Source organism: Zingiber officinale, chromosome 2A, assembly GCF_018446385.1.
Source record: "Zingiber officinale cultivar Zhangliang chromosome 2A, Zo_v1.1, whole genome shotgun sequence".
Lineage (NCBI taxonomy): Eukaryota > Viridiplantae > Streptophyta > Magnoliopsida > Zingiberales > Zingiberaceae > Zingiber > Zingiber officinale.
This window is the reverse complement of record NC_055988.1, coordinates 101,405,266-101,424,304: the sequence shown is the minus strand read 5'-3', so window position 1 is coordinate 101,424,304 and position 19,039 is coordinate 101,405,266. Positions and strand designations below refer to the sequence as shown.

The window sequence follows — 19,039 nt, the reverse complement described above, 5'->3', positions numbered from 1 at the left end:
TGATCTAACTTTTATCGACATTAATTAATCAGATCATGTTTAGCAAAAACCGACCAAAATGGAGAGATATCTAACAAAGTTTTTTCAGCATTCAAGTTATACATCTCTGAATTATGTCAATATAGATGGAATTGTACAAGGTGCAAACACAATCTCAGAAAAGGATTAAAGAAAGAAACTGAAGATCATAGGCACAGGTCCCGATTGTTAATCTCTTTCACCAAGCTCAGTGTCCAAAAGCTTGGAAAATCGACGTGAGGGGAGAGCGAAAGACAGACGCTCTACATTCCAGGCGTTCATGAGTAAATTACAAGGGCATTATGGCAATACATAAGTAATTAACCGGCGTGGATGCATGACCTCTGTCTACTGTACATAGATATTATAATAATTATCGCACCAGGATTTTGCGTGAGCAGGTTTTGTGTTCTTTACAGGCGAAGCATCCACGGAGGTATAACAACGTTAACGCCGCTCGTCTGTGCTGGGAATTGCTGCTCCCCTTCTTCCACTACGACTGGCTCTGCAGCTTGGTATGTCCTGAAATTATAGAAATAACATAAGACATCACAGAAACTTTGCAGTGTGTGTATATATATCCAATTTTTAGTTGTCCCGTGAATGTCAGATATAATAAGAGCCTTATGGACGACTGCTTCTGCATTCCTACAACATCAGTATTAGACAGGCAGGGATTGGAGGTGTACTATGGAATGACAAAGGGCGCAATAGAATGCTTTATGGAGGCAACACTCTGGACGCGGAGCTACAGGGAGTCCACAAGGGATTTGAACGTCGAGGAACGCCGAGGAGTCAGTGTCCTTGACTTGATGAGCACTAAGGATGCCTATAAGATGGTAGCAGGGAAGGCTGAGTATCCAAGAGCATGCAGGAGGCAGGCAGGCAAGCGGAGGTGCAACACAGGTCAAGGAGAATCGATGAGGGCCGCGGACTGGCTCACCGAGGAAGCCAGAAGCACTCGATGCAGCCTGATTATTGATCACCAGCTAGCAGGGATAGGAGATAAGATTTGGTTCTGACGGATATGCAATCCCTTGATAAGGAATAAACTTGTTAAATATTAATTTTATAAAAAGGCCAAAAAAAAGATAAAATATTAAATAAAAATATTTAAACTGACTAGAGAAATTTTGAAGAGAAAAATTCGATTTTTCTCCTTTTCTTTCTCTCTCACCACTGAACCGTCACCTCCTCCTTTCCACGTGCTGAGCTCCCCTTTCCTTCTTCCTTTTCCCCCTCTCTAGTTGTTGTTCCCATCTCCGTCTCTTCCCCGCACTTCCAGTACCAAAAACTCCAGCTACAGCTAGCCCTCCTCTCCTTTCTTATACCTTATTCTTTCTTTGCTGCAGAAATTCAGCAGTAGCAAACCTTCTTCCTTTCTTGTTCTTCTACTCCCAACACCAGCAAATCAGCAAGAGCAAGAGCTCAGCCGTCAACAACAAGCCATCAACAGCAGCTCTTTCCTCCTCCTCCTTCCAGCATAAAAACTCTTATAATCTTGCTGTTTTTCCAACAAGAAGGCCAGCCACCAAGTTCCAAGCAGTCATCTTGCTGTTTTACCAGCAAGAAGCCCAGCTGAAGCAACAACAGCCCGCTCTCCTTCCTATTTCCAGCAAGGACAAGCAGTTTCCTTCCCTGTTCCTTTTTTCCAGCAAGCCACAGCAGCAAAGATCAGCCTCTTTTGTTCCCTGTACTTCGGCCAAGGTAAGCAACTCCTCCTCCTTCTTCACACCAACAGCAATGAATACTGTTGCTGCTGTTCATAACAGCAAGCGCTGCATGCTATTTTCCGCCACTCTCTGCCGGAGCCAAAGGCAAGAACCAACAACTCTCGTATTGCCCAAACCAAGGAGAATCATAGTTTTTCCTTGTTTTCGAATCTTCAGATATTTTATTTTCATATTCTATTAGTCCTAGAGGTAGGAAGTCTTTCCTCTGATTTACCTATAACATAAATCTGGAGCACAGTTTATACACATTCACATTCACATTCCAAGGGCGGCCTTCATAATATTCGTCCTTAATGTAATACGAACTTTACCACTGCACTACACTCGTAGGAGGTGAATCTTTTGGTATTCCATGTTCAAGGAGATTGTCGTATGCATACAATGACCAATTAAGGATAAGGATGGATAAATAATTATATATTAATATTGACATATAATTAGTTAAGTTGGACTAATTACAATTCTTTGTATAGGTTTGATTGGTGCGAGCGTTTATTATCAACAAAACACCTCAATTGTTATATTTTTCGAAGGAATATTATGAAGTTATATTTTATTATATTTCAGTTTAAGTTGGTTATCTAGTTTATTATTCAATAGTAATGGATGTCGTTTAGGAATTGAAAATATAATGTTCTTATACATAAATAAATAAATTGATAAAATAGATTATATATATATATATATATATATATATATATATTTTTTTTTTTTTTAAAAAAAAAAAAAATAATTAAGTTATTAGAGGGTAAATAATTATGTTACTTCATGTTTATGTGGATTTATAGGAGAATTAAATTGGGAAGTGTTGATTTAAAAATTAAAATTAATTATTCTAAATTATTTTTCCATTGATACTTTAGTTTTACTTGACCTTCTGTACGGTTGATACTTATTATTGTTGGTAATTTTTCTATTGTATAGCTTTTACCCGTACAACTTATAACGATACTTAAATGAATTAACGTGCTTCATATTAACAGTTGATTTGGGTGGTCTTTTAGACTAATTGATAAGATATGTATTTGATTTCGTCTAGAAGCGGTGAACAGTAGACTACCGATGAATTGATGAGGTTGATTGGAATAAAACTTTGACTAGGGAATGCAGTAAAAAGAAACGGAGGAAGAAGATCATCAGTAAGTGCGAGGGTCCTTGGCGTAACTATTCTGACGATTAAATTAGAATACTAAGAAAAAGAAGAATTGTGGAGTAAATCGAAAAAAGACAGTGGATTCGCATTTCTATGCCAGCAGAGAGGGATCCTTTTTATAATATCTTTTGTGATTTTTACCATTAATGAGGTATCACATTGTTGCTAGATAACTTGTCTAATTGTCATGTTTCTACCGTATCTTGTAGTCTAATCGTAGGTATGGGGGATATTGCGTATCTGTGCAAAGATATAATCATCTAATTCTCTAACAAATTCACGTGTTGTATTAATTGAGAAGCAAACTCATGGACCAGAAGGCCTATTAGGCTTCCAGTCAGAAGATGAGCCTGAGAATAGGGAATCTATTTCTCATGGGGAGTGACTGGGCCATGATAGCATCTCAATGGAAGCTGAAGCCCTGAGAGTATGTCTGATCAGTATTAGCCGATCAAGATGAAATGATGAGCAGAGTCCCGTGAGGGAGTTGGACCCCTGAGAGTGTCCGATCGACATTAGCTGATCGGGAAGAGCCTCCGACTGAGTGGGGAGCTGGATCCCTAAGAATACGTCTGATCAACATTAGTCGATCGAGATGAGATGGGGAACAATGCTCCGTAAGTATTTGACTGAGTGGGAAGCTGGACCCCTCGGGTGCCCGATCGGCCTTGGCCAATCGACGTGGGGAGATCTCATCGGGCAGGTTACTCGAGCTTTGACCTATCTTGGACTTATACTGCCACTTACTTCGGTCTGTTAACCTTCAGATCCCACTTGGGGGTTATTCTTGATTTATTGTATCACAAGTCACCCCTTCAAGGAGGTCTCAGACCGACTGACTAGACCCCTTCTGGCTTAGTTTTTTTATTAGTTCCCTTGTCTCGATAGACATCACTCTGCTATGCTTACCGTTGATGTTATCCATCTCGAAAAGGGGCATGTCAGATGTCATAACTGCACAGTAATGTGTGGCGATATGCGTGATGACATATCATGATAATGATTTACCAATCACATCCATGATAAATGTCCTTTTCTATAGTGTCGCAACGTGATCAACCTATGTCGGGTTTTTAATTTCCAAAGGGACGTATGACGATTAGGCTATTGGTGTTTTTCGACTCTTTGATCGGACAAATATGGTAATTAGCTTGCCTTTTGTCCTTGGGATCGAACGGCTTGTGCTTCGACCCTTAGGGTTTATAAGATCCACTGCCTTAGGGTTTTTGCGCACGCGTTCTTCTTCCTTTCCAGCGCTCGCCATTCATAGTTTCTGGCAATTCCCTCCTTGAGTTTTGACTCTCTCCCTCATCTGCAAGTTTCTCAACACTTCGTGGCTTTTTTCGAACCATTGCCTTTGACGCCCCCTTGGGTATTCCCACTCTGTGGTATATCTCCGCCTCTTTGATTTTAACGACGGAGAGGTGGACCAGATCTGGTTTACTTTTGAGATTCGCTAGGGTTTTCACATCATCATCCCAACACTATTGATCGTCACCATCTTCCTCTCCTTGGTTGTATCACATTTTTCAAGGATCAGTGCTTGGGAGGTCTTTGCCTCCCCATTCCCAATTTCTTTTCGGAAATATCTCAATATTTCTATACTCCCCTTCAACAGTTAGCCTGAAATTCAATTTGATTGTTGTACAGGGTTGTCATCCTTTTTCGATTATACCGCATCTTTTTGACTCCCCGTGTCTTTCATTATTTTTATTATCCAAAAAAATAGGAGGCGGGGATTTTCTTCTATAAGCTCGACTGAAGGCTATCATTTTCGACAAGATGCCTTCTTCTAGTGAGGAATGGAAGTCTCGTTATTTTTTCGTCCGACCGAACTTGCCTGTATCTTGGTCAATCGACTGGCAAATGGATCTGCCTCTGGAATTGGACGACTGCCGTTGGGAGCCTACTTTTGTCTTAGCGTCGGAAACACTGATCGGCCTGAAGTTCAACATCCACAAACTGCTCTAAGAGGGTATTCTTTATATTTTTGAGCTGAGTCCAATCAAGGTCGGATTGCCCTTCAGCTTTTGTAAGGAACTCAGTTTTACTCTTATATTATAGCTAACTGAGATCTTTTCTCCTTTTTACAACTAGGACCATATGGAAAGCCTCCATGGCTGAGATTTTAAAGCTCGATGAGGCCGAGTTGAGTTAGCGTGAGAAAGCCGAGATGGAAAAGCACGACCCTCAACCGCTCGCCTCTATCAATGAGGTTAATGTTAGTGAGGCGGCGACCAGCGGGACAAGGGGCAGTGATGCAGCGGCAAGCACAAGGGATCTGCCACCACCCAGGCCTTCAATAGTGTTTGTGTTGGTATCTTCGGAGTCTACTGAATCCGATGAGCCCCTCAGGATTCGACGCAATAGATGGCAATCGGTGACCCCCTCTACCCAGGCTCCCTCACATGTCCCCTCGACACGCCCACAATCCACTCAAAGAGAAACCTCAACACCCGCTCTAGCAGAGCAGTAGGCAAGCAACCTAGGCCTGCCCCCGATCGATCCCTTCGGCAGCTAGCTTCCGATTGAGCCACCCTTGCCCTCTCGGCCAACCGACCATATTACTGCCTAACCACACTCGGACCTTCCACCTCCGACCGGCCCGATTCCGGGGATTCCACCTCCAAGCAGAGTTTGTCCCGTGGGCCTATTTTTGCAAAAATAAGCGTGATATTTGGGGTACCTTCTCACAAGGGGTTAGTTGTGTACCCCTCAGATTCACCAGTACTCCAACATCTTATAATACTGAGTGGCAAATTTGTCGAGGTCTGGGAGGATGTTATGGGGTGACACAACAACTGGTCGCCGAGTGGATTGGCGAACGGATTCGCTCAAGATGTGACTTGGGTAAGTGTTTAATTTTAGTAGAACGCCCTTGCTTTTTTATGCTAACCTTAATTTTATATTTTTGCCAGTTTTGGTTGACGGGGATGACCCTCTATCACAAATTAGTGGATCTGGATTGGGCGAACCAGGTGCTGAAAAAACGAGTGGAGTTGGAGACCACTCGTCTACCCTTTGATCAGATCCTCTAGGAGCTAGTTAAGCTAAAGGAGGAGGTTGTGGCTCAGGCGGAGCTGCTGCTAAAATCTGAACATGTCCTCCTTGAGGAGGAGAGGGTTGTTAGTTGGCCACCATGAAAAGACTCTAAACCATCCTGCAGACCTACGAATCCCGACTCAAGGTAGAGAGCACCCCGAAGGCGCGTGCTTTATCAGACTCGGACAAGAAAATTATCGAGACCAAGACCTTCTCCCTTAAGCTAAAAGGGATCGATATTGCTCACACGATAGAGATGGCAAGGAAGGTGGTCAATCTGGTGGCTAAGTCCAGGTCCAGGAGCAGCAGAAAGCCTTGAAAGCTCAGGGAGCCAAGCTAGAGGCTTTGAAGGCAAAAATGACTAACTACATGACCGGAGAGGTTGAGCGCTTTATGGCAAAGAGAATAGACTATCTCCGCTCCACATAATTCAACGGGCTCCTAAGCAAGAGGACAGTAAAAATGTTCTCTTACGGTGCTGATAGAGCCATAAACAACTCCGTGAGGTCGGGTACTTGACGAAGGAGCTCCCTGCAAACTTCATAAGTCGTTCGAAGATCTTTGATAACATCACAGATGATACTTTTTCTGATATTGCTAAGCTTGCTTTCCATTGTAACCCTTGTAATTTTTGATAATTTTTGTACTTGGATTGCTTGCAATAGAAATCTTGAAGGACCTTGGTTCTTTACTTTTCCTTTGTTAGAATTTTTTTCACGATTGCCGAGCGAGTGACATTGTGAGTGCCAAGGGAGCGACGAATGTGCATGGGGACCACGCTTATAACTTGGTCAAGAGATGCGAGTGTCTAGAGATTTTTACCGATCGAAAAGTCGTTGGACGCTTGGGGATCATGCTTATAATTCGATCGAAAGACGCGAGAGTCTGGAAGTTTTTGCGCGACGCTTGGAGAGCATGCTTGCATTTTTACTAAGGGGTGAAAAAAGTACATGCTACATCACATTTTTCCTTAAGAATGCAGGAATTCCCTTACGTTTGGTAGAGCGACCGTAGTTAGCGCTCCATGATCGATCTTGCCTCTTGCCGCTGGAATCTTGAAGGTAGTAGGCCTTAGAGGTGAGCTTTTGAACAATTTTATAAGACCTGCTCTATTGGGGTTCCAGCTTACTACATCTTCGATCGGCTTAACTCTTTTCTACACTAAATCGTCTTCTTGAAAAAATCGAGGGATAATGCGCCGATCGTAGTTTTGCCTCGTCCTTTGTCAGTAGAAAGTTGCGGTTGTCTTTTCTCTGGTTTCGCTGATGGAGTCAAGTTTAAGGAGACACTGATTGGCATTACCTTGATCATACAACAATCTTCAAGTAGATTCTTCATCTACTTCGACAGGAACTACTGCTTCACCACCGTAGACTAAGTGAAAAGGTGTCATCCTAGTACTCTCCCGCGGGGTGGTTTGGTACGCCCACAAAATGCTTGATATCTCTTCTATTTAGTTGTCGCCTAGTTTTGAGTTCTCAAATAATTTCTCGATTTATAAGCCATTGTTTTGAGGGTGCGTAATAGAAGTGAAAGCTTGGAGAATATCAAAATCTTCACACCATTCTCGAATTTTGTGCCCTTGGAATTGCTGCCCATTATCCAAGATGAGCTTGTGAGGAATTCCAAACAGGCAGAGGATATTGATCCATAGGAACTTGATGATTGCATGCCCGATGATTCTTCCATCCATTTAAAAAAAGTCCACTACTACGAGTATAAACTTCTTCTGGGCAGGGGTGGTCGAGAAGGGGCTCACGATGTCCATCCTCTACTGATTAAAAGGGCAAGAGACCAAAGATATCTTCAGGGGCTTGGTCGGTTAGTGGGGATGTTTTGATATTTTGATAGGAAACGCAAGTGACTACCAGCAGAGCGACATCAACTTTCAAGGTGGGTCAAAAGTATCCTGTTAATAATATTTTTTCGAGTCAGTGTTCGGCCTCCTACATGGCTAATACAGCAGTCTTAAATCCTAAACTCTTAACCCTAAATACAGTCGACATTGTCTAGTTCAATACACTTGAGTAATGGATGAGAGAAAACTCGCTTGTATAGATGATCTCCTATTAGAGTGAAGTGGTTAGCTCTTCTCTTGATGTCCCGATCTTGCTCCGCACTGATCGATAAGATATCTGGCTGAAGATACGAAATTAGTGAAGCTCACCAATCAATTGGTTCTTCTATATTTGTTTGCAGATCGATTTGAGCTATCAACCCAGGTGGATAATGAGCTGGTCATTTTTGTTAGTTCATCTGCTTTTTGATTATCCATCCGGATTATTTTGTGCAGAGCGACTTCCAGGACATCAACCTTTAACTTTTCATATGCTTCTATGTATATCTTGAGCCGCTCACTGTTGATTTCAAATTTTTCTACTAGCTGATGGATCGTTAAATGAGAATCTGAGTAAGTGGTTACCCGTGTTGCCCCCACATGTTTGGTTGCTTGAAGCCCTGCTAGCAAGACTTCATCTTCAACCTCATTATTAGAAGCTCGAAAATTTAACTAAACAGACAATTATATTACATCTTCGTAGGGAGATATTAATAAAATTCTCATGCCACTGTTCTGTTTTATAGAGGATCTATCCACATATATTTTTCACATGCCCTCAGACTCTAGATTATGAACTTCAGTCAGAAAATCGATGAGGGTTTGTGCCTTGATAGTTGTTCGGGGTTGATATTGTACGTCATATTCACTCATTTTGTCGTCTATTTGATCAATCTCCCGAAAGTCTGGATTAATTAGCACTTTGCCCAAGACACTATTAGTGAGGACTATGATGGGATGAGTAAGAAACATAAGGTCGAGAGTAGTATATTGGTATTCAACACCCTTTAATAGATGAGTAAGAAAATACACTGGGTGTTGGACATTGTTTTCTTGCCTAACCTGAACAAATTGAACAGCATCCTCCGTAGTAGACACAGAAACTCATAGTTGCTCTCCGATTATATGCTTGGAAAGGGATGACATCATTCTAGGTATAACTTGAGCTTGGCAAGGGATTTATCACAATCTTCACTCCACTAAAATTTTGTTATCCGACAAAGTACTTTGAAGAAGAGGAAAGTCTGGTCGGTTGATCAGGAGATAAACCTGGAGAGTGTAGTGATCCGACCCACCAATTGTTTGGCCTCTTTGAGATTTTGCAGAGCATTCATGTTTATGAGTGCTTGAACTTTTTTTTGGTTGACCTCAATTTCTCACTCATTGACAATATACCCGAGGAACCATCCTCCTTTTGCTTCGAATAAACACTTGTTTGGATTTAACTTGAGCTCATATTTTCACAGAGTGCCACAAGTTTCTTCAATGTCTGGAATTAAGTCCGTCGCTCGGACGGATTTAATCATGTTATCATCCATGTATATTTCAATATTTCTTCTGATATGTTGTCAGAAAATTTTGTCCATAAGTCTTTGATAGGTTGCTCCTGCATTCTTAATCCAAACGGTATAACATTGCAGCAAAAGATACCGTTGGAGGTAATGAAGCTAACCTTCTTGGCCCTCTTGTACGAGAGGAATCTAATGATATTTTTGATAAGCATCCAACATGTAGATCAACTCACTCCCAAAGGTAGAATCGATCATCTAATCAATGCGGGAAGAGGATAACAGTCTTCGGGGTTTGCCTTGTTGAGATCTTAATAGTCAATGCAGACTTGCCATTTGTCGTCAAATTTGGTCACCAACACTACATTGGCGAGCCGAACTAGAAATTGAACTTCTTGGATATGCCCCGCTTCTGACTTCCGTTCGGATGATCTTGTTTTGATTCGCTCCAAAGTCCCTTTTCATCTGGTTAACTTTTTGGGCATATGAAGGGATGTAGAGTTTGTGCTCTATCACGAATGTACTGATACCGGTGATTTCTTGCAGCGACCAAGCAAAAACATCCTTGTTATCGGATAAGCATGCCACTAGGCTCTCTTTCATTTCTGGAAGAAGATTGGTTGCAATCCGAGTGACTCCTAGCCGATCGGGATGGATTTATACTCCTCTCAGTCTGCTGGGATATGAGCTCCTCTTGTATGACTTGCACTCTTGCTCCATCTGTTTGTTGAGCTTTATGTGCTTCCGTCTTAACCATATCCATGTAACATTTTCGCGCCACTAGTTAGTCTCCCTTCACATCGCCCACTTGACTTTTTATAGGAAGTTTTAACTTTTGGTAGAAGGTGAAGACCGCCACTCGAAATTCATATAGGAAGGGCCTTCAGAGGATAACATTATAAGTTTATGGGGCATCCACCACTATGAAAGTGCTACTTCAAGTCCTCATCATAGGCTCGACTCCCAAGGAGATGACCAATCAGACTTGGTCGAGCAGTTATACTTCATTTCCTGTAAATCTATATAAGACACTGGCCATAGGCTGGAGTTCACCTTGGTCGATTTACATCTTGTCAAAGACTGTCTTGAAAAGGACATTGACAGAACTTCCTGTGTCCATGAAAATTCTGGCTACTTCAGAGTTGATGATGACAACTTTGATGATTAAGACGTCGTTATGGGATATCTCTATTCCCTCAAGGTCTTGGGATCTAAAACTGATTTAGGGGTCTTCTGTCTACTCTCGGTTGGAACCGATTACATGGATCTCGAGTCAGTGACCATGAATTTTTCGTACTCGGTTGAAATCTCTATCGATAGGGTCTCCAGAAATCATACTGATCCTTCTTACAATAACATTGCCTTGATTTTTTTCTTGCCTGGTATGAGTGGGCTTTGCGCCCTCATTAGAGCAAGTTTGGTTGTCCTATGGTTGTCGTGCACTAGATGGTCAACCGACTACATTAGGGCGCAAAGTCGAAAGTCCAATCAACTTAGGAGCAATTTGGGGAGGTGACCGACCTTGCTCAACTGGTTGACAACTATCCTGGGCGTACTACTAGCAATCTTGGGTGTTGTGAGTTTTGGACAAGACTGTAAATGAGCCGAACCGAATTTTAGGATGTTCAAGTTTGTTTGATAAGATAACCGAGCCGAGTTTAAAATAAATCAAGCTTTTGAAATGATTGTTCAAGTTGGACTTGGTTTATTTTTTATGAGTTGGCTTGACATGGGTTCGAACTTGGTTCGTTTAGATGTTATCGAGCTCTTAATTCAAGCTTGACTTAACCTGGGTTCGAACTTGGTTCGTTTAGATGCTATCGAGCTCTCAATTCAAGCTTGTTTTATTTTTTAAAACTTTTAATTGTTTAAAACTTTTAATTGTTTTATTGATTATTGAGATTGATAATTCAAATTTATTTTATTTTATTTTATTTTAATTTATTATTTATTTAATATATTGATAAGAGTTTTCTTAATGAATATGATTCAAAAAATATTGTTTACGAACATTACGAGCTGAACACATATGTGTTTAAGCTTGTTTGTTTAATTTAACGAGTTATTCAAGTTTGTTTGTTTAATTGATTTTGTGTATATTGAATGAGCATAAACAAGCTCTTACCAAGCCGAACACTAAGCTTGTTCACGAACACTTGGTTCATTTACAATCCTATTCTGGTCCTGTGATAGGTACATAAAGTGGGTATCCAATGGCGAGGCTCGGCAAACGTGATCCGTGCCACTTTAGTATGTTGTACTACATTCCCTTCCTGAGCCAAGGGGAGAGGACTCTATCGGTGCTCCTTATCTCGCATGAGAGGTGGAGGGGCCTTCCGTTCGGCTTGGAAGGAGGGGATCAAAGAAGATACTTCTTGTTGGAGCAATCGGTGTATTTTTAGGCTTTGATGTTTGAGCAAAGAGTTTAAGTTAGGGTTTGCATCTGTATTTGATATGTGTTGTTAAGTGTGCAAGTGACGGGTGCAAAGGAAAGTCCAAGTGTGATCTTAGAAAAGGTGAAGTCTAAGCATGAGAGTCTTGCCGGTATAAGTTTGTAAGTCCAAGTGTGACTTAGCAAAGGAAGACTTGACAACCAGGACAAGGCCGAAGGAAGCTCTTGAAGGCAATGAGTGAAAAATGGAGAAGTATCTAAGGGATTCAAGGCTAATAGAGGAGGCTAGATGGCAAGGTCAAGGATGTACTGGCAAAAGAAGATCCGACAACAAGGACAAGGCCAAAAGAATCTCTTGAAGACAAGATGTGAATGATGGGGAAGCATCCGAGGGGCGTATGACTGATGGAGAAGACTAGAAAGCGAGGTTAAGGTTGTACGGGCAAGGATGTGCATGGGTGATTGTATTCGGGGTTGAAACTCTAAGTTATCTCAATCGACTGGTGGTTGAGAACCAGCAAACTCAGAATGGAATTCCAGGGTTTATGGTTCTAGGATTACCAGTCGACCAGTAAAGTTACCAATCAACTGGGCAATCTACTAGGAGTGAATAGAATACTTCTGTTCGCTAGCCTATGAAGATCAGTCGACTGATTCATGGTGAGCAGTCAACTGAAATCGAGCTGTTACGTTGTAACGATCAAATTCCACAGAGGTCAATCGACACGTAAGTATGACAATTGACTGGTGACGAAAACACAACTTAGATGTTTCCTCCCAAGCTTTATATAATGGAACTCGGATTGACTAGCTTGGTGACGAAATTAGAAATGGTTAATCCCTAATAGAGTCCAAAGCTTAGAGAAATCCAAGACTTTTTGATTGAGTTTGTGGTGAGGTTTCTCCATCAACAAAGAGGATTAAGCTAGTCGAAGTTCCGGAGACTAATCCACCAACGGATTGAAGGATCGTCCACCTTACGGACAGTCGTGAGGTAGAAGCTTCATTTTCAAATCACGTAAACAAACATGTTAGGCCGAGTTTGCGTTGGCGTAGGGAGCATCAGACGATCGAACCTGTGTTTTGATAATGACAAAGAGATTCAAAGTTAAGTTGTCTTGTGATATAATAAGTATGACTAAGTGTGCAAGAAAGTCCTAAGTGATCTTAGGCCAAGGAAAGTCCTAGTTGCGGTTAAGCAACGAAGTCTTGGTTTGGGGGATTGGGCGAAGCGTTGGCGGGTCAAGGACTTTAGGCGAAATCCTAGAGTCGAGGACTCTAAGTGAAAATTCTGGGGGTCGCGGAAACTGGACGGGCCATGGAGCGGGCGTCCAGCATGAAGTTTTGAAGTCTCGGACACCGAGTAAAAGTCTAGATGGTCTGGAGGATCGATCTAGCAAAAGGTAATTTCTCTTTAGAGAAGTAGGTGAGGATGCATTCCTCGAAAAGGGAACAGTAGGTATCAATCCGACCTAGAGTTTCAGCGAAATTCAAAGTTAGCACCGAACAGTTCAAAGTCTGTCAAAACTTGTCTTTCTTTAAATATTATTACCTGGACTGACCTTGTTTTGTAAAAAGTGGAAGATGGAAACATGGTGGTTCGGGCGCCTAGAGAGGGGGTCCAGGCGCTCGAAGCTGCTCAAGGTGTCTGGACAGCCAAATGACATCGACTTGCTGAGATGGGGCGCGACAACTGGTTGACCCACGTCAGTGGTCCAAGCGCCCGGAAGGGGTCCGGGCGCCCGAACGTGGATAAACTTCAGGGATGAAGTTTCGACACGTCAACATAGTCTAGGCGCCCAGGAGAGGTTCTAGGCGTCCGGAATAGGTTATAAAAAGAGACTTCGACTAGTAACTCAAAGACAACATTACAAACAACTTTCGCTTCTGTGTACTGCTCAGAAAATGCCTCCTTGACGCCCAAAAGATGCTCTAATGATGACCGCGTTAAAGATCTAATCCTCCAAGTCATCAATATTATTTTTATTCAAGTTACTTGTGTTCAAATTGTAATAATCTATTGTAATTTTCCGATTGATTAGTATTTGTCCAACGAAAGCACTCTCATGTGCGGGTCTTGGAGTAGGAGTCACCACAGACTCAGAACCAAGTAAATATTGGTCAAGTTAGCATTGTTCTTTTGTCTCTTTCTTTATTCCGCTGCCTTTAACTTTTCCGATTGCTTTAAAACGAGCGTGAAAGCCACTAGCGCTATTTACCCTCCTCTAACACGTCTCGATCTTACAGTTTGTTTTCTTTCTTCTAGAGTTAGTTCTCATATTGGGTTGTGTATATTTCTGTTGTGCTAACAGTATAGAAAAACAAACAAAGTGTGTGATTGCCTATTTAAATACCCCCCTCTCCTCTTTTAGCCGGTGATCAAGGCCTTAACAATTGGTATCAGAGCGAGGAGCGCTCTTGAAGGACTAGCCGCCAAAACGAGCATTACTAGAAGAAGAAGGTGATGATTTTTAGAAATCGTCTGATACCAACAATATCGTAATGGAATCGGAACAAACACTAGGATGGGACATCTGAATTCCATCTCTATACAAGCGTGAAGACTTTGAGTATTGGAGGAAGCGCTCAGAGATATAGTTCTAAATGGATTGGAACCATTGGAGGAACCTTTTGAAGCTCCGAAGGACAAGAAAGGAAAGCATCTCCAACCATGGTATTGGACCAAGGAGCAAAGGGAATAGTTAGAGGCAAACACATAGGTAATAAATTTTTTAATAAATTTATTGTCTCCTAATGTGTTATCTTGTGTAGGTGAGTACAAGTCCCCTCAGGGCGGTGCGGTGGTTAAGGCATGAGGTTGAAACTCGGCACATTCGAGCATGTCTTCCCTCATACCTTGGTCACTGCACTAATGGCTAGTAATCATTCATGATTTACTTCCTCCGTGTTGGCCTAGGGACAAGTTGACGAGGGCGCTGGGCCAAGTGAATCACCTTTTGCCCTATTGTGTAGGTGAGTACAAGTATGTTTATGAGATATGGAGCAAAATGATTGCTCTTCATGAAAATCCTACACTTAAGAAAAAAGGCTCATTGGTCCTGGAGGAGAAGGACCAATCGGATGTTGAAACATGCTCAACATTTGAAGAGGAGGAAGAAGTGGAGTCATCCACATTTTCAAGAAAAGAAGTGGAATCGTCCACATCTTCAAGGGAGAAAGGAAAGTCCAAGACAAGTGAAGAAGAAGTCTTGGAAGCTCAACCCTCAACCACCTCTGACGAGAAGAGTGGGAAGGCTATCAAATACTTTGAATGTCGAGAGATAAGACACTAAAGATAGATGCTCGTTGCTCAAAAAGATAAAGGAGGTAAATCCTAAACTCAATAAAGTTGATTTAGAAACTAATGTGAATTGTAGGAATGGAGCCAAGAAGAAGTGACACATTATAAGGTAGATCCGCTACTTTAGCGGCCCCCCTAGTGCCGACCCCACGGATATGGAGGGAGGTTCATGCAAGTACACAGGCCATAGGCGCATGGCGGGGTAAACCCCAGGTCGTCAGTTTCTGAGAATCGACCCCTGGCCATTACGCCAGAGATACCATGCGCCCATCGTCTGCGCTACGCCCTGGGGGCAGAAGTGACACATTATATACTTCACGTATGGTGAAAGGGGACATTGCCACACAAAATATCCAAGGAGGGGAGAGCTCATGAAGATGGAGAAATTGAAGCAATAGAGGAGAAACATGTGGATACTCGTGTCAAAGGGGAGCTTCAAAGGTAAAGGGGAAGGTAAATCTTAATTTGAAGTTTAATTCATATATTAGAAATCATGTTGTTTATTAGTCCATGCATAATTATGATTTTAGATATAACAATAGGAATAAGGTTAACATGGTTGTTAACCCTAGGAAATCAAATTCAAAGATTAAACCTAATAAAAAACAACCCACTTTACCTAAGGAGAGGAAGGTGGTGGAAAATCTAAGTACTAATCCCAAGAAAGGGAGACACATGCTTAAGAAGGGTAGGTCTAGAAATGTGTATGATGGGCAAGTTGATTCTAGGGTTGAAACATATAATTAGAGAATCAAGTCTTGAAGTCAAGGCTCGAGAACTTAGAAAAAATCCGGATCTAAAAGTTTGGGTTTAGTCTCTAATCTAGTTGGTTGATACAATTGGGATGAGATTCATGTATGAAAATTAGTTTTAGATGTATAGATGTCATATAAATTAATATTAGAGATACATTATGATTTAGTATGGACAGATACATGAAAAGCAAGCTAAAATTAGAACTTTAGATTAAGGTTCAATTTAATCATTTAGATAGTTTTAAATTAGATAGTTTTAAATTTTATCTATCTTAGGATTCATGATAAATTAATTTTTAATTCTATTTTTCCCAAGTAGATAATGGTAAACTTCTCTATAAAATTTAAAATTTTTGAAGGTTTAGAAAATTTCTATTTTTGAAATTGAGTTAAAAAATGGGTTTAGGTTAAAATATTGGTTGCTAGTTGACTGCTATTAGAAATCAGTCGACTGGTAATATTATTCATCGAACACAGAATAACTCTATGAGGTGGATTCGATAAGGACAGTCGACTGGGGACTATGGCAGCTGATTGAGACAGTCTGAAACTGTTTTCGGGAATAGGAAATAACCAAAGGATGATATACATGTATGTAATCATATGGGGGATTAATACATGATGATTATGATTATTAGAGATATAAGAGTCAAATAATTGAGATATTATTAGAGCTCTTTTAATGTATGGCAAAAGGGGCAAATTTTAAGTTTAAATGGGAAATATAAATACCTTTATAAGGAATCCTAACTCAAGGGAGAGCTTAAGTGAAGAGAGAGCCAAAGATTAGGTTTCATTGCATATACATGAGTAGATTACATATTTATTTATATATGTATTGTTGTTATATTATTTTCCTAACTTAAACGGTTGTCAAATATAAAAAAAGGGTAAATTGTTAAAGCAATCGGTGCACCCTTAGGTTTTAATATTTGGGCAAAGGATTTAAGTTAGGGTTTGCATTCGTATTTGATATGCGCTGTTAAGTGTGCAGGTGATAGGTGTAAAGGAAAATTCAAGTGTGATCTTGGCAAAGGTGAAGTCCAAGAATGAGAGTCTTGACGGTGTAAGTCCAAGCTTGAGGCTTAGCTGTGTAAATCCAAGTGTGACTTTGTTATGCGAATAAGGAGGAGTGCATGACTGATTATACTCTGGGATAAAATCCTAAGTTAGGGTTTACCAGTCGATTGTTATATGTCTTAGTCGACTGGTGGTTGAGAACCAATAAATTCAAAATAGAATTCCAAGGTTTGTGATTATAGGATTGTCAGTCAACTAGTTCAGTCGATTGGGTAATCGATTGAGAGCGAACATAATTACATTCTGTTCGCACAGGCCATGAAGACTAGTCAATTGATCCATGGTGAGTAGTCGACTGGTAAGTATGTCAGTTGATTAGTGGCGGAAATACAGTTTGGGTGTTTCCTCCCAAGCTTTATATAATAGAATTCGGATTGACTGAATTTGGTGACGAAATTAAAGGTGGTTAACCCCTAATAGAGTCTCTAAAGTTCAGAGTAATTCAAGAGTTCTTGATCGAGTTTGTAGTGAAGTTCCTCCATCGACAAAGAGTTTTGAGTTAATCGGAGTTTCGGGGACTAATCCACCGATGAATTGAGGGATTGTCCACCTTACGGATAACCATGGAGTAGGAGCATTATCTCTGAACCACGTAAACAAACGTGTTAGGGTTTGTTTTCTTTCTTCTTGTCTCTAGAGTTAGTTTTCATATTTAGTTATGTGTATTTCCGCTGCGCTAACATGTAGAGGAAAGTAAACGAAGTGAGTGACCTATTCACCTCCCCCCAGTCGGTGATCAAGGCCCCGACACTTCTTTCTTCCGAGTGGTGTAGGCTTCTTCAACGTTGATGCATTTGATCATTCATCCCAACAAATTATCAAAATCCTTGCTGGGCGTTCTCACCAAGGAACGAAAAAAAATCTCCATCAACGAGTCCTTGTAAAAAGACACTCATCAATATTTCAGAGGTAACGGAAGAAACATCCATAGCTACCTGATTGAACTGCTTTATATAAACCTTCAAAGATTCCTTTGCTCTCCCTTAGAGGGCGAAGAGACTCAAATTGGTCTTGTGGTACCTTGATTATTGGTGAAATTGTGCAGGAAAACCCTTTTCAAATCCTTGAAACATGTGATGCCACCAGTAGGGAATCGGTCGAACCATCTCTGTGCCGAGCTGAACAAGTTATTAAGAACGCTCGACACTTGATATCATCTGTGTACTGGCGCAGTAGAGCGGCGTTTTTGAATCATCGGAGATGCTCCTCAGGATTGATGGAGCATTCATATTCTCCGATCGATAAAGGTCGGAAATGCTTGGGCAACTTTTCTTCGAAAATATCTTTGGTGAAGGACACATTCGGCTGTCGGGTGAATCATCGGCAGCTGGGGCCTTCCCTCACTTATGATCGCAGGGAGACGAATCTCCCACAGAGGATGCTTGAGACTGCTGGACTTTAATTGAATCTTCCATAGCATTCGAAGCAAGGCCTTGGGAAACTCAGCTTGCTGCCTTAACTTGAACCTTCTATCAGTGGTATGCGATCCATCGGATAATGCCACAAGCTCTTTTAAGAGAGGCGGCTCGACTGCTTGTTGCTTTTGTGACCGTGCATGTGCTTTGGCCATTATCAGTAAATCTAAGTCTTCTTGTGACAAGGTTACGGTTGTAAACTTCCGATGTCGTCCATCTTCGCGTTCCAAATCAAGCGGAGAGGTTCTGACAATATCAAATTTGATTCTATTTGGAAACGGTGAATAGTGCACTATCAATGAACTAGCGAGGAGGTTGGCTGGAAGAAGACTTTGATTGGGGAATGACTAGGGAATGCTGGGAACGTCTGCAAGCACCAGTACAAAGAAAGGAGTAAGAAGATCGTCAGTAAGCAGGTATGGGGTCCTTGACGCAACTATTGCAACGATCAAGTCAGAATACTAGGAAGAAGAATAGTGAAGTAAATTGAAGAAAAGCAATGGACTCGTGTATTTGCGCAAGCGGAGAGGGATCCCTTTTATAATACCTCTTGTGATCTCTACATTTAATGGTGCTACTAGATAACCTGTCTAATCGTCATACTTTCATTGTATCTTGCAATCTCATCGTAGGTATAGGGGTATTGCGTAATCATGCAAAGATACAATCTTCTTGTTATCTGACAAATCCATGTGCTATATTAATGGTAAAACGGGTTCATGGATCGAAAGGTCTATTGAGCTACAGTCAGAAGATGGACCTAAGAACATGGAGCTTGTTTATCATGCGGAATGGTTGGGTCATG

The 19,039-nt window shown here is 41.3% G+C and overlaps 1 protein-coding gene and 1 long non-coding RNA gene across 2 annotated transcripts in view; one reads left to right on the top strand and one right to left on the bottom strand.

Moving 5' to 3' along the window:
- Positions 1 to 131: 131 nt before the first annotated feature.
- The window catches only part of LOC122041752 (truncated transcription factor CAULIFLOWER A-like), a 37,591-nt gene continuing 18,683 nt past the window's right edge, over positions 132 to 19,039 (bottom strand). Inside the window, exon 8 of the mRNA XM_042601540.1 lies at positions 132 to 540. Coding sequence (XP_042457474.1) covers positions 432 to 540 — 109 coding nt within the window. The 3' untranslated portion in view covers positions 132 to 431. The remainder of the gene's footprint in view (positions 541 to 19,039) is intronic.
- On the top strand, positions 1,214 to 9,011 carry LOC122041753. Its single transcript, XR_006129072.1, has 3 exons — positions 1,214 to 1,725; positions 2,791 to 5,754; positions 5,823 to 9,011. It is a non-coding gene; the product is annotated as an uncharacterized LOC122041753 (long non-coding RNA).